Source organism: Sturnira hondurensis, unplaced genomic scaffold (assembly GCF_014824575.4).
Source record: "Sturnira hondurensis isolate 20B ecotype Veracruz unplaced genomic scaffold, ASM1482457v3 Scaffold0021795, whole genome shotgun sequence".
Lineage (NCBI taxonomy): Eukaryota > Metazoa > Chordata > Mammalia > Chiroptera > Phyllostomidae > Sturnira > Sturnira hondurensis.
The window spans coordinates 5,988,720-6,005,054 of record NW_028094426.1 but is presented as its reverse complement, the minus strand read 5'-3'; the positions used below and the strand labels follow the sequence as shown (position 1 = coordinate 6,005,054).

At 39.6% G+C, this 16,335-nt stretch overlaps 1 protein-coding gene across 7 annotated transcripts in view; it reads right to left on the bottom strand.

Moving 5' to 3' along the window:
• Positions 1-16,335, bottom strand: part of SLCO1A2 (solute carrier organic anion transporter family member 1A2) — a 73,960-nt gene that overhangs the window by 38,868 nt on the left and 18,757 nt on the right. For 3 of the 7 annotated variants that reach the window (XM_037033792.1, XM_037033785.1, XM_037033790.1), the window contains exons 2-5: positions 8,788-8,937; positions 4,967-5,022; positions 2,239-2,426; positions 1,780-1,893 (exon numbers count right to left, since the gene is read on the bottom strand). In XM_037033792.1, the coding sequence (XP_036889687.1) occupies positions 1,780-1,836 (57 nt within the window). In that variant the 5' untranslated portion in view covers positions 1,837-1,893; positions 2,239-2,426; positions 4,967-5,022; positions 8,788-8,937. The remainder of the gene's footprint in view (positions 1-1,779; positions 1,894-2,238; positions 2,427-4,966; positions 5,023-8,787; positions 8,938-16,335) is intronic. The other 4 variants (XM_037033787.1, XM_037033786.1, XM_037033788.1 and 1 more) reach the window with 3 other exon arrangements.

Below are 16,335 nucleotides of genomic sequence, written 5' to 3'. Positions count from 1 at the left end.
ATGAGCCTATTTTAAAGTACACAGCAAAAAAAAAAAAAGCCAGCGAAAGACAAATATCATATAATTTCATTTATATATAGAATCTAATGAACAAAACAAACAAAACAGAAAAAGACTCATAGATACAGAGAGCAGACTGACAGCTGTCAGACGGGATTGGTGTTGCGGGGCTGGGTGAAAAAGGTAAAGGGATTAAGCCAAAAAAATCCATAGACACGGACAACAATATGGTGGTTAGCACAGGAAAAGGGGAGTAGGGGCAGTAAAGGGTAAAGGGGTATAAATGATGATGAAAGGAGAATAACTTGGGCTGGTAAAAACACAATACAATACAGAGATGATGTACTATGGAATTGTACACTTGAAACCTATTTTTTAACCCATGTAATTCTGATACATTTGATAACTATATAAAATAAATAAACTTACAATATTGATTTCTTCAGACTTAACATAATCAAGCCAATGTAAACAGAACACATTTTAAATGATTGTAATCTGCTATTCCCAGTTTGAAAAATACGTTATTGTTACACACACACAAACACATCTGATTATTAAGCAACTGTCTCTCAATTTTACCTGATAAACTGATGCTGCAATATTTTGCCATAGCATTCAGAACAATGTCTAATCTTGCCAAACTTCAAGTAATTGGAAATTAAAGACAAACTGTTTATCAATAACACCTGACATGACTTTAATCAACATATGCTATTAATAATAAATAGCTAATATTTGTTGAATTTTTATAATAGTAGAGTCATTATTTCAAGCATGTAAAAAGAAAAACCCTACGAGATAAGAGTATTTTATTACTCCGTTCAGATGAGAAAACTGATGAACAAAGAGGTTAAGCAACTTGTCTAAGTTTGAAGTAAGTAAGCAGTTGAACTCAGATAGGAACCCAGGGAGTTGGGACTCAATCTTTATCTTTTAACCACTCAGTTTTAGGAGAAAGACATGAGAATTGAGGAATAATTTAAGGGGAAATTTGAAAGATATAATGAAAGTGGAAGAAAGTAGTTCTCCAGATCTGTACCATAATTCCACAGTTTCATATACATGTGTAGATTTTCCCCACAGAGGTCGAACGAGAAAACAAACTGTTGATAGAGAGAAAACTGGTGGCAGTGTGTTAGTTTAGAAACCATTTGCGGGCACTAGCTATGGAAGAATCAAGATACATATCTAGATCCCTTGCTTTAAAATAAATTCAAATTTCGTGTGAAGCAAATTCTGTTTGCATTTTGCCTTCAAACAGTTAAGATATCAGAAACAGCCGGCAAAGTGGGCATTTTTTCTTTTAGAGAATGGCTGGTGCGTTGCCAGAGCTTGAGGTAAATATTTGTTTTACTGGGTCGTGTGGAGTAATCGCTGCATATAGATCAACAGAGCATTTCTGCCTAAGGAATCATCTTCTGGGAGAGATCCCCACACACCTCCGGACCAGACGCCCCCGAAGGGCGGGCATTTAGTTGGTCTTTAGTCCAAGAAAATAAGCCCTGCTGTAATATAACATGTGTCTGAAAATTATAAAGACCTCATCTTCCATGTAAGTCCTTCCAAACCATCTCTGATTAAATTGCCTTAATCAATAACCCTATCTAGATAGTCTCAGTCACAAAACAGACTTAATTAAAGCAAATATTACCACCACATCAGATAGTAGGACATTAATATTAGACCACTTCATGACCATACCAACAGCTTTTTAATGCCTAAGTTATAAAAAAAATACAGTACGTACACATACGCCCACACCAAAAAGCGCCATACCTTAAACTTGGAAAGACCTCTTATTCTATGGGTTTCAATTTTCTCAGTTTCTCCCATGTTGTTCTTCTGAGTGTTCCAAAGTATTTACGATTTAAGTCTTGATATTTCTTAGTGCTATTGTTTTAAGAAAAGAAAAATATACTAAATTACTGACAAAATCAAAGTCATCATTCTTCTGAAGAAAATACTGAATTTGAATAACGTGATCAGAATCCACTGTATTTCAGAAATCCCTGAAAAGCTTTTGATTCAGGTCTATAAAATAGTGATGTTAAAGAAGATTTAGTTGTTAATTTTCCACTGAAAAAGTTACATTGAATAACAAGTTACTCATTAGTGAGATTAAAGATAGAATTATTTGTTATGGTCTTTTTACAAAATAACAGCCATGTAGTTAAAACAAGACTTTGTTTCATTAGCCAAAACAAACAGAACCAAAGTATACTTTTTTGGACTTACATGAAAATGCTTCTTTTAAGAATATTCAAACTTTGATTTGTGTTTGTGCAAAAAATCTGCTTCAGCAAAGCTGAAGTTCAAAAATATGTGTTTGGCGAGGCTCCCTCTTCAAGTTCTTTGCATTCCAATACTTCCCTGGAGTTCCAAGCAAGGAAAGATTTTCTGGGGCACTGCTGATTCATGGAGACCTGGGGAGACATGGAATTTTAATTATGGAAATAGCCTACGTAAAAATAACAAATAGGTCTATGATCTAGAAAAGGACCCTACAGTTGCAAGTTAAGATATGAGGTTTAGGAAAAGATCACGCATATTAGTACAGACCTATGTCTACATATGTAATAAATACAGATATATATATATATATGTGTGTGTGTGTGTGTGTGTGTATCAATTATATAGCCACATATTTTCATATGCAAAACAAAAAGATTTCTACAACACTATTAAATTTTGCTAACGTCTTTTTAAAGTTTTGCCTGTTTTTGTGTCTTGAAAATAGGACAAATTTTGTGCCAGAGCCAATGTGTTTCACTATGACAATATTATTCTAGAAAATCTACTTCAAGTGGAGAGCATATTTCAGCAGTATCTCCAGAGTTAATTTACTAAAATTCTCTGAACAATATCCATTTTACAAGTGAAACTGAATGCACTAATTTTTCTAAATTTTACTGCTCTCTCTCTCTATAGATTTGCTGAATCCCACTCCCCTACATACCTTCAGGCAATAGCCACTTCACCCATTCTCTCATGGATACAACTATGTATTGAAATCCTACTGTGTGCCAGTCACCATGCCAAGCACAGGGCTTCAGAAATAAACAAGCTGTCCTACAGACAATATAAACTAATTTGAGAAGTGTAAGGCTCTGTGGAAAGTACTTAAACCCAGATCCCAAGGAACCCCTATTTTTATTGGGAAAGGTAAAACTTTTAAATAAAATACACTGGAGTAGAACTAAACAGTGTATGATCAAATACAAACATTTTGGTATGTAAGAGGTAAAAAAACATCCATTCATTATTGGAAACACTCTTGGCAATTCTAAATGGTCATACAGATGAACTCATGTTAAAATCTCCACATAAAATGTAAATCACCTTAACTATACAGTTCAAGTACAAGATACTAGTTTGGGGGGAAAAACAATAAAACAGGATAATTTTTCAAATGAATGGAAATTTTTTCTCTTTTGCCCTCATCTGTAATATTTATCCTTTTATTATATGTAAACTTCTCAACCTTCCTCACATGCTTTTAGAACCAAATCTCACTGCCTTTCATTTTTCCTTCTGTCTTTCCTTGCCAATATCTGAGCCCCATTTTCTCACCCAATCAAACAAAAAGAAAGGAAGAGTGCTTCTTCCTCTTCCGTGTCAAAGTTCTCTTGACTCTTTTTGATGGCTAAACATGACTCTGCTAAATGCCTAATTTTTTCCCTCTCCAACCAGGGGAGAGAAGAGGTGGAGGTAGTGACACAAGATCACCACACAGGGAAATTCTGTAGCTCCTTTTAAGCATCAGGACACTATGGAACCATTTGGGGCACATTTTATCAGCATACCTCATAGGTTGTTTCAAAATATGTTTACTTTCACCCTGACCATTGTGGTTCAGTTGGTTGGAGTGTCACCAGAGCACATACCCAGGTTGTGGGTCCTATCTGTGCTCGCAGGTACAAGAGGCAACTGACCCATGCTTCTCTCTCTCTCTCTCTCTCTCTCTCTCTCTCTCTCTCTCTCTCCTTCCTCCCCCTTTAAGAGCAATGACAAAATGTTCTTGGGCAGGAAAAAATATTTATACTCTTGAGAGATGTCTTGTAAAGAAATGTTTTGATTGGGATATCAGGTAGTGTTTGAAACAAAGCACTTGGAAAGAATTAAATGTGGTTTAATTAACATTTAACATTCTCTAAACTGCCAACTTATACAGTGAAAACATTTTAGCTTGTCAGACACATTTTAAAATTTTTAATGGAGAAAAATAAATAAATCAATGAATAAAATCTATTATGTTTATTTTATAAATTTCATGCAATCCAATAGCTAATGTCACAATTGCTTTGAACATTTTGGCTCCACATCAGGGAAGCGTGCTATGTTTCCTTATCTTGGGCAGTGCAAGAGCAAGCCAAGCGAACAATTCTCTTTTGTTAGCACAGGGTTGTTTACATGGTGACTTCTGCTCCTGGGACCAGGGTGTCACAGAAAATCCTCATCAATCATCACTGCTAATGAAAATGACTTGCTGAAGCTTTATTAAGAGAAGAAGCATTTTATTTCTCCAACTCCTCAGCATTCAAAGGGGCATGAGTAATTCTTCAGTACACATTCTCACAAAAATATGGTCACGTTTCTTCTGTGTGTACTGGTCACAACTTGGGGGTTTTTGTTTTATTTTTTTTAATCGTAGCCAAAACACATTACAGAATTGTTCACTATGTGCTCAGTTTTGAATAACAGGTCTCTAGAACGTTTTCATCTTGTGTGACTAGAACTCAACTGAACAGCACCACTTAGGTTTTTGACAGCCCTTGGTTGCCAGCCTTAACACGTCTCAATCACAAGAGAATACACTTTTTTACAAACAAATACATCACCTTGTTTGTTCCCTGTCATCAGTGTTAAGTATATAGATATAGTTTTTTATTGCTACAAATCACCTGAGAAATGCATACACTTAATTTCATACTATAGCATTGAATTAATAAAATAAAGTCCTTACGTTATCATGGCAAAACTAGTAGTACATACATGAAGACTCAGAAGAACATCCTTTTCCTGGGGGGAAAAAGGGGAGAGAGAGTCATAACAGCAACCATCCTAAGAAAAGTGTTTATTTCCAGAAACGTCAAATGGCTCCTGGCTGTGCAAGAAGAGGACATCCTCTTGGGAGTATCCGGCTGAAATAATTCGACCAATCCCAAACCAAGCAAGCATGTGCCAAGGGAGCACATGTAGAATCAACAGTGACTCTTTGTATAATGACTGCCAAATTACTTTAATTCTCTTAGTGCAAATAAGCCTTACAAATACAGGTATTATTTTACTTCCAATGTTCGTAGGAGGTGCCAGGAATGCATCACTATAAGCAAAATTAAAGGAGAATCTGAACTGAGCCATAGAGCCATGCATGTAGTTTCTCCATGCAAACTAAAGACTGAAACACTCAGAAGCACAAGCAAAAGCTGTCATCGGCAATCCCGCAATAACTATACCCACTCTGTTACTTCAGATAACACACTGTCTGACTCTGGTAATGTGTGGTATATCCTGGCCTGCAGGGTCTGTGTATATTGGGGCTGCTACAGAACAAATACACACAGACTACAGAAGTCCAATGGAGAAAAAGGGATGGCATGGCCACTCTCTGAGAGAGAGAGAGAGAGGGCAAGAGGACCATAGAGCCCCAGTGCCTGCCTGGACAGGCTTTTATTGCTTTTCTGAGTACATTACATGGAGGGTAGTCCTCATTTACTATGCACAGATTCACTGCAGGGGATTTCCTTTTATACATAACAAAGGAAAGAATGTTGCTAACTACTTCAAAGAGAAGGATGTTGCAGATCAGGGGGAAAAGTGGTGGAACTGGTCACACTCTATACTTGGGAGGTTTAGCTCAGATTTTAGACAATTACAGTGAGCACTTCCTGCCTCGATTCAGGGTGAGGGAATTGCAGCAAAAGCAAGTCTCATAGCAGCCTAGGTACAATGCAGGCCTGATTTCCCACGGGAAAACCTCTCCGTGTGTGTGGTACTGCATGCCACTCACTCCCCACTGTTTTTCCATGTGAGTCCTGACCTGCATTTCCACGCCATACAAAGCAGTTCCCTACATTTTCCCCTTTGTTTTTAGTTAGGACTGCTATAGATCCCATAAAGCTTGCTATTTGCTGGTCGCACACACAACCCTGGGAAAATAAATTGCAAATGCAGCAAAGTACACAGAGCATTATTATAATCAGTAAGCAACCAGGTGGCTCCAAAGATCCATATTCTTAAGTTCATTTAAGTGTTGAATGTCCTGCAGCTGTTGATGTAATTCTAGCTGCAATTTGTCAATTTGTCCTTTTAAATTGGTAGAAAAAGTTCCTCTTAGGTCATGTTGAATATCGCTCCAGGAGTACTGGATGGCATTGCACTTCAACTCAGAGAATCCTGGATCGGAAGAGTCTAATAGGGTGGAAGTGGGTCACTGCCAGGGAAGCCTTTTCTGATACGGCTACACCCTCATTAGCCGCTCCAAAGGTCCTTCTGGAGAAAACACAAGTATATCCTCTTCCTCAAGTTAATAGTGCAACTGGGCCTTCCCATTTTCCTTCTGCTAACGGGTCTTTGTATAAGACCAAGTGGTGTAGAACTGCAGGCCTGTTTTGCACAAGGTGTTTGTCTATGGGTTACTTTAAACTATCGTCCCAATTCAAAAATTGTATGTATATATTACCAGTATGGTTGAATTCCTGAGGGATATTTCATGAATATACCCCAGGCCACTATTAGCCTCGATTTCTCGTAGACAGCCTTAGTAGCTGAAGGCCTCAAGCTCTAACATTCTTTGCTGATTTCCTAGTGAGGAGAGGGGCTCACAGAGCACCTGAGTAAGTGTCTGCTGGGAAAGACAGGCCCCTGCTGTTTCTGCAAGCTGCATTGAGTGTGAGCAGCAAGTTGATTACTTTATCGTTCTCAGGACCTGGTCGTTCCTTGGTCTAGAATTTGGAGTGTTTCAAAGACTTAGATGCTTACTATTCCCCTTATTCTCTTTCCACTTCCACTTTCTTAATTTCTTCCTTACAGACTCTCTACGACTTGAACTTTCTACAACATACATAATCCACATAACATTCCAAAGTAAGCATAAGTCTTTTAAAACTTAAGGTTGATTAGATTGCCAAACGTTTCACTTAAGGAGTATATTATGAAATGAATAGTCCAGGGAGCCCTGGCTCGAATTCTTTTTCCTGCTTGCTTGCACCAGTTCTAAGTCTGCTGCTAGGCACCCGCTTAGGCGAGGCGCTTCGTAGAACGGCAGCCCCTGGTGTGGTGTGGACCAGCCTGTTGCAACTGCGCCAGCGCGTCCAGGGCTGCTCCAGGTGCGGGTCGCAGGGAAAGGTTTCTCCCCGTGCACAACGGGGAGAAGAGGAGGAGAGGGAAACCAATGCCCCATCCCGCACCACTGTTCATCTGGGAAGAGACTCAGCCCCGACTCAAGGCGAGCATGCACGAGAATGGGAGTGTGCACGCACCAGCGGCTGTATTGGTTGGGGCGGTGAGGCTCACGCAGCTGGCGTGAACCAGAAGAAGGGCCTAGCTAGTGCACTTTGGTCCCTTCTCTTCCATACATCCAAATCTAAAGATCCCTTATTTGGGAGACATTCAGCAGCCCTAAAAAAGCTGCTGAATCAGCAGGAAACGTTGCTCTTGTTCCTTAGAGAGCCCATTCCCCATGGTAGAAGATTGGTAGAAACCTTTAGACAAAATTTTTAACAAAAAGAACCTTTCCTGAAATTCCCTCCTCCTGCTGCAAGCGCAGCAATTATAAAACCAGTTTCAACTTTGCTTTCTCTCCATCTCACCTTCAAATTCTACTTCTTGCTAGTGAGGAGAGTGTAGTGGGTCAAATGCGCTGTTGGTGAGACAGTCAGGGAGAGGGGTATTGGACCTTCCAAGTACCCTAGCCCTGCTTAGGGGTTTCAGGTCCTCCCCAAACATTTAGGACTGCAAGGGTGGGGCTCGAAGCCCTAGGTTACCCACCTTTATATCGCGATTTCCCGGAGATTAGGTGGTGTTGGAGGTCCCCATAAAGCCCCTGCACAACTCGGGAATTGATCCCAGACACCCTGAAAGGTTCCGATGCACGTGGAAACACTCGATTTCTCCAGCCAAGAGGAGGAAGTGCCCTTTGTCTTTGGCCGTTGGCAAATGCCAAGAACTCTCGTACAAAGCCTGTGACTAACACTAAATTCTTCCAGAAAGCGACCTTTGGAGTCTAGTCCAAACTGGAACACTCACTCACTATCCACTTTTCATTCATTACACAGGCAGACGGAGGGAAAAGGCAAAATTGAAAGGACCTCAAGAGGCAGTTTGAAAGAATTTGCTGAGATGCTTTAAAAATATCCCTGTAACTAGTTGCTGTTTTTGAAGCTGATCAAAGGGAAAGTCTTTGCTCTTTCTCCCAAGCCTAGACCTATTTGGGGGTTGCACCAGGGGGATGGGCTTGTGAGTTCTTTTACAGTGTGCCTCTCCTTGTGGGGACTTTTGCTTGCGGCTGGCGGGAAACCTAGTGTTCTAATCTGATCCACACACTAGCTAATCCTCCCATGGGTGGTTTCCAGCGGCGAGCACCCTCATGGCTTTTAAATGCTAAACCCAGGCCTGCGAGATTACGGCAGATGTTTGGGAGAGAGAGCAAGGCTCCTGCTTACTGAAGAAGGTACAGATGTAAAGCGGTCACGAGAGGGTGACCTTAGAAGGAATCCCTTTTTCTCTGAAATCCAACACACCCTATGACCTTCCCGAAAAGCACTTGGTGTTGTCTGCCCTTACCTGAGTTGATGCGTGCACTCCAACCAAGTTGGTGCTGGGGCTCGTAACCCTAGTCCCTGTTCCTGGGCGACAGATGTGAGGGATCCAGGCCTGCAGGATCTGTGTATATTGGGGCTGCTACAGAACAAATACACACAGACTACAGAAGTCCTATGGAGAAAAAGGAACGGCATGGTCACTCTCTGAGAGAGAGAGAGAGAGAGGGCAAGAGGACCATAGAGCCCCAGTGCCTGCCTGGACAGGCTTTTATTGCTTTTCTGAGTACATTACATGGAGGGTAGTCCTCATTTACTATGCACAGATTCACTGCAGGGGATTTCCTTTTATACATAACAAAGGAAAGAATGTTGCTAACTACTTCAAAGAGAAGGATGTTGCAGATCAGGGGGAAAAGTGGTGGAACTGGTCACACTCTATACTTGGGAGGTTTAGCTCAGATTTTAGACAATTACAGTGAGCACTTCCTGCCTCGATTCAGGGTGAGGGAATTGTAGCAAAAGCAAGTCTCATAGCAGCCTAGGTACAATGCAGGCCTGATTTCCCACGGGAAAACCTCTCCGTGTGTGTGGTACTGCATGCCACTCACTCCCCACTGTGTTTCCATGTGAGTGCTGAGCCACATTTCCATGCCATATGAAGCAGTTCCCTAGAGTAATAGACTAAGATATGGAAAAGTCAAGCTGAAACTCAACCTCCCAAGTCTTTAGACTTGAATATGGTATCACCTGTGTTACAGCCTATGCCAAGTATTACTAGAGAATGATCAGATAGATAATTGTGGAAGTGGCCAACCTTTTATACACTGGCAATTATAACTGTTTTAGTTCTTCAAATTTTATCTCAAATTTTTCTCTTCCTTATGTCTGCACACACATAGTTTTGGAAGCAAAAACATGTTCCTTTATTTAATTACAGCAAGTAAATACTGAACTGTTCCTTATTCTGATAGAGAAAAGAATGTATCTGTTTATAAAGTTCCCCAAATAACTGAAAACCCAAAATGTTTAGATTTTTTTCCCCAACCCATGTACTTATGTAATTGTCTACATTAATAGATTTAGGGAGGCAGCTAGATACAGCAAAAATGTCAGACCTTGAAGCCTAATCAGCTTGGGTTTAGCTGTACTTTAGTTTTGAGTTGTTTGAACTCATTGAGCCTTTTTTAAAAAAATTAGAATTAATGGCACTAGAATCTTTATGCTTATCTTGCAAGATCAGTATAAAGATTGAATTATGAGGTCTGCCTGGAAAAAGTCTAGCCATTGTTAATATAACAAGAATGGTTTGCACGACACTGATATAACCTGGCAGCCAAGGAGAGTGGACTGGAATGTACATGCGTGAACAATAATGACTTCACTTTACTAGTCAGTGGGGGTGGTAGACACTGTTAAGTGAGCATGTGTACTGTGTGGCTGTTGCAATAAAAATTACTGAGCCAGTAGAGCAACCAAACTGCATCACATTTTGCATTAGGCCTGAACATTTCTCCTAGAAAATATTCTAATGATTCAGAAGGCCACAGCTTGGGCAATTGGTGATTGGCAGCTTCATCACAACAATGTGTCCATTCATGCATTATGTCTTACGCAAAGTGTTTTGGCAAAACATCAAATTACCCAGGTGACTTAGCTACTCTAGAGCCCGTATTTGGAACCCTGAGATTTCTGGCTTTTCCCAACACTAAAATCACCATTGAAAAGAAATTTCAGATCATCGATGAGATTCAGGAAAGTTGACAGGGCAGCTGACAGCAATTGGGAGAAAAGTGTGAGGTCCCAAGGTGCCTATTTTGAAGGGGACTGAGAGGCATCAATTTCCTATGTATAATGTATCTTGTATCTTCTTCAGTAAATGAGTCTATTTTTCATAGTACATGGCCGGATTGCTTCTGGGCAGACTTCATATACTGCACTGCTGCTAGAATAAAATAGCCACTTTGTAAGTGGCAGTGATCATTATTTTTATTCCACAAATATTTATTAAGGCTCTACTCCATTCCAAGCACAGTCATTGGAACTAAGAAGGAAACTGGGGACAGATTCGTAAATGGAGAGCAGGATGTCAGCTAGTACAGGGGAAGTTAGCGGGTGGACAGACTGAGCAAAAAGGAGAAACACCTCATGGACATGGATAGCACTGTGGGGATTGCCGGGGGGAAGGGAGTATAAGGAGGCTAAAAGGTAATGTAAAAATACAATAAAAAAATTTAAAAACCAAAGATGAGTAACACAAGCTACTGGGGGAGACAAACAGTTAAATGATGATAACAGCTAGTTAGTGCCATAATACAGACAATTTGAGCCAAGTAATAGAAAGAGGTAAGTAATGAAAACTATTTAGATATTCATTTAGAACATCACTTGGATACAGCGTCGTAGTTTAAGTACTTGGGGTTTGTACTAGTACTAGTTGTGCCAAACTAGGCACAGTTTGAAAGCTTGTTTTTAAACTAGTCCTGTGATGTTTATACAAGTCACTTATCTATCCAGACAATGAAGATAGTCTCTATCTTTATATCAGACAAGAAAATAGACAGGGAAAAAAGAACCTGTGACAAGTAGTTCAAAAGAGGAATTTAACATTCTAGGAACCTAATTACAAAAGTATCCAAAGAATTTAAAAAACCAAACTGGGCAGGCCGTGGACAGCCCAGAGATTTACTTATACACGGGTGGGAAGGCACTCCCACTCCTAAGGGTGTGTCAGAAAGGAAAAGGGGTGCACTGCCATGGGGTGCCAGAGGCACTGCGTAAGAGCTGAGGAGGGAGATGCCCAGGCTCTCTCTCCCTACAACTGGTTTTCACACCAACACCTCCCACTGCCAATCTAACAGGAAATCAGATGCAAGGGAGCCTGGAAAATGTACCTCTCTGAGACAGGCCCCCAGGACATAGAAAAGATCAGAGGATAAGACTGCAGGTCAGACCAGAAAAACAAATGACTAACACAACTACTGTATAATCAGCTGGAGTAAAGTTAAATAAGATTATATATGATAAATATGTAATGTGATGCTAACACGCAATCAACACTCAGTGAAGGGTAGCTATTTATATTATAGCACACTTTCAACCCTTAATGCTCTTTTTATTCTCAGTAGGAGAGGATTCAGGAGATTTAACTACCGTATTTTTCAGACTACAAGATGCATCCCCCCCACCCCACCCCAAATTTGGGAGGAATAATGGTTGTTAATGCTGCTGTTGAGTTCTGTTTACATTTAGATTGGTGAAATATTATGTTATTTATGTTATAAAATATTTTACCATATTTTTTGCTTCAAAATTTTTTTCCTATTTTCTTCCTCTAAAACCTGGGTGCATCATATAGTCTGAAAAACACGGATTAGCTGCATAATTGGCCGGCTCTCGACATTACATATGTGGATACTGTGATCTCTACCCGATATCACATAAGATGTGAGATTTTGTCATCAATTCAACTGGTTTTTAATTTTTTCAAATACAGAATTTGTATGTACTCTTTACTTAGTGTCACCAATTGGTTGTATTTTGCATTATTTGCTCACGTGCGTGCTCTCTCTCTCTCTCTCCATCTGCTTCTCTCAATCCCTTTGGATACTCAGTAGTCCCATGCTATCCACGACAGATTGGGTCCAGGAACCCCCACTGAGAATACCAAAATTTTAGTTTTCTAAAGTCTTTATATAAAATGGCATAGCATTTTCATAAAAACTAAGTACATTGTCCCATAGAATTTAAATCATCTCTAGATTACTTATACAGCCTAATGCATATAAATGTTATATAAATAGTCGTTACACTGTATTGTTTATGGAATGATGACAAGAAAACAAAGTGTTGACCCAACCATTATAGGCCTAACCGCATACTACATGTCAGCATCAATGTAACATTTTTTCAAAGTTTTCAAATATCCAGTTGGTTGCATCCTCATCGTGGACCTTGAGGATACAGGGTCTGATCCAAGTTAGCTGGAGATACTGTGGTCCTTTAAATATCACTAATTATTTCTGTGTGTATTTTCTAAAAACAAGATATTATACTGTACAAGCAGAATACAATCATCAAAATCTGAGAATATAAAATTACTTCAATATTATTATCTAATCCATAGCATGCATTGAAATTGTAACAATAGTCCTAATAATGTCTTATAACTTTTTTATTTAAATGGCCCAGAATCCAATCCAGCACCGTGCACTGCATTTAATTATTCTATCTGCTTAGTGTATTTTGATCAGGAAAAGTCACTCAGCTTTTTCTTTTTCTCTTTTCTTTCCTTTTTTTTTTTGTTGTTGTTGCTCCTTTGTTTATATTTCTGGACCTTAAATTTTTTAAGAGTATAAAAATTAGTTGTTTTGTAAAATACTCCTCAGCATGAGTTTGTCTGGTGCCTCTTCCTAATTGGTAGGTTTTGGTCACACACTTTGGACAGGAATATCACCGAAGTGATATTATGTCCTCCTCCTCAGTCCATGATATCTCGTGACATATGATGTCAGGTTTTTTCCAACATTTTATTTAGTCTGCCCACTCCTCCTTCTTCATTAAGAGAAAACTGGGCATCTGGAAAGCACAGGGCAGGCATTCAAGGCAGGAAAGCAAAAACCCTGACCCCGTCATCAGAATTCAATTGATGACAGGAAGGAAGCTTCTCAACCCCTCTGTGCATCTTCCCTACACCCAGTGTGGGCTGGGAGCCACCCTGGTGAAAAATGCCAGCAGCCACCTGCTTTCTGCACCCTGCCCTCCTCTGCCTGCCCAGAAAGAGGCAAGAAGGAGCCCTGCGCAACCCATAGCTGAGTGCAGTAACTCTGACAACTCTGCATGAACATCCCAGGCCAGAGAGCCTGGATCCCGAGACTCTCACACCAGCCGGGCACATGGGGCGTCACATTCACCAGTCAGCCTGTCTGTGGAGTTACCACTCTGCATCCCAACTCCTAGCCTCGTCCCCAGCACCCACTGACACAAAAATGTTAGCTTCAGTCAATGGTTAAAGTATATCTGCCAGTTTTTTCAATATAGTTATCATTTTGCCCTTTGTAATTAATAAGTAATTCCTGTGGAGATACTTTGAGACTATATAAATACCCTGTTTCTCATCTGATTTAATGCTCATTAGTTATAAATCCATCGATGATTTTCTGATTCCATTTCTCATGTTATTGATTGGGTATTACTACTACAAGAGCTTCCAATTCTCTTTCAATATTTATTAGTCCTTTATTCCAGTATGGAATCAAGAGGTTTTATTCTATTCAATGGGTTTTACCTTATTGCCTTTGTTGTTTATATTCATGCGCAATTTTTTCAATAGAAGCCCCTATAAGCTGGTTTCTATATTCTTCTAATAGGTTCTAGTAGAAGCCCCTTGAACCTGGTCCCTGAATCCTTCGCTCTGCCCCATCATTGTTCGGGCAGTTCCTCAGTTTCTGGATCCTGAATATACTGCAGGCTCATATTTCACTTTCTGTGACACAACTCTTCTTCTTCAAGAAAATCTTGGTTCCTTTGGTGGTAAGTAATACTTAGAAACTAAGATAGTGACAGAGATATATAAACACCCAGGAAATACAGGGTATTTATGTATTTACAAATATATGTATTTACAAATATCAATAAATCACATAGGTATTGGTAAGTGTGTAGACATTAAACACAGGTTGATACTGACACCTTCAATTCAACACCATCTCCGACTATGACCAACACTGGTCAGTACTGAAATAATCGTTTTTTTCCCCCGTAAAAAACATTTTTTCCTCTCTCATAAACTTCAGATAATTTCTTATCATCGGTTCTTATACCAAGAATTTCCATTTTTCTCCAATGTATTTGACTCTTAATATGATGTCATATTATCTTTGGATGTGTTTCTCAATTCATGCCCTTTCTTAGTTTGCAAACTTAAAACAAAACTAAACTTTTTATGAAATATATTGGGGTGACATTTGGTTCATAAGATTATACAGGTTTTAAGTGGATATTTTTATGATCCATGATCTGAGTATTGCATTATGTGCCCATTCTCTAACGTCCAGTCACCCTCAGTCACCATATATTTGACTTCGTTCCCCTTTACTATTCTCCCAGCACCCTCTTCCCTCTTGTAACCATAACGGTGGCAAATTGTAATCCACCCCAACATTCTTTTGACTCTGTTCCTGTAAATGCTGACTAATATGTAGCCTGTAGATAAGTAGCGTGTTTGTATAAGAAGCATAAGAACTGACTCCAAAAGATACAAACTCCAACCTTTAGGCATCCCGCCTCTGAGAGATGCGCTGACCTACAACTATCAAACCTGGATGATACGCACCAGACCGTCGCTTGAGCAGATTCGAGGTCTGTATTGGAATGGACTGTGCCAGTCTGCACATAGAGAACTTTTCAATCTCCTCCCCTCGGTTTCTTTGGTCTGCTCTCCCTCTCCCTCCTTATAAAAACCTCTGCCTGCACTGAGATGTTAAAGATGGGCTTTGAGACAAGAGTCATCCATCTTCTCAGATGGCCAGCACTTGAATAAACCACTTTCCTTCTTACCAGTACCTGACTTATGAGTCTGGCTTTTGTTGAGACAGACCACCGGACTTGTGTTTGATTATATAACCACCATACTGTCATCTGTGTCTATGAGTTTTTCTTTGTTTTTGTTTTTTTGTTTCTTTGTTCATTTGTTACTCTCAGTTTCATATTACACAACTTGCCACCATTCTAATGGCTAACTAGGGATGATGAAATGAGTGTCTCTGTTTGCAGCTGCCTTGTAATTTGCTCAAGTTTATCTGATCTGAGCATTCTGTTTTCTAGTTGATTGCTTCCGTGTTCTCTACTAAGCTGAAGCAATGAAAAAGTCTTTATTGAGCTTTTTTGTTGTCGTGGTTTCATTTTCTGTTTTTGTATGTAGTCTTTGTTTTGTTTTGTATTTTTTTTGTCCTTTCTTATTTGCTTTTTGCTAGAAGTTCAGCCCTTCTAGATTAGATCCAGGACAAACATTCTTTCTCCACTTGGCAAAAACATGGAGTTTGTTATAATTCTCCCTATCACTGTTTAACACACACCCCAGAGACAGCAATGGATGGTTTTCTATTTAACACTTTCCCACTTATTAGCGAGTTTTGCTACATACATTTTGTACAAGTCTTTATATGCTCATGTGGGTATTTTCTGTGGGAGGAAGCATGTGGATTATGTTAGACAAAGTTGATAGAAATCTGAAGAAACTTGGGGGTAAGAAGAAATTAAGATACTCTATGTGGAATGTCTACCCCATTAGCCCCAGGAAAGGCATGTTTGTCAGCAGGAAACAAATTGGTTAATATGCACAATAATTTTAGCATCATGACTGGATAGAAGAGGCTCAAAAAATAAGTTACAATTATTAAGGGAGGAAAAGATCACCTTTGACTTAGGGAATCAGAGAAGGTTTCATGAATTAGGCAGCAATGAAGTTGAACTTGAAAGGAAGAGTTTAGACAGATAAAGTAAGGGGAGAAGGCATCCCAAACAGGAGAGTAAAAGAGCAAAGGTCTAGCCTGAAATCAGCTGGGCTCCTTTA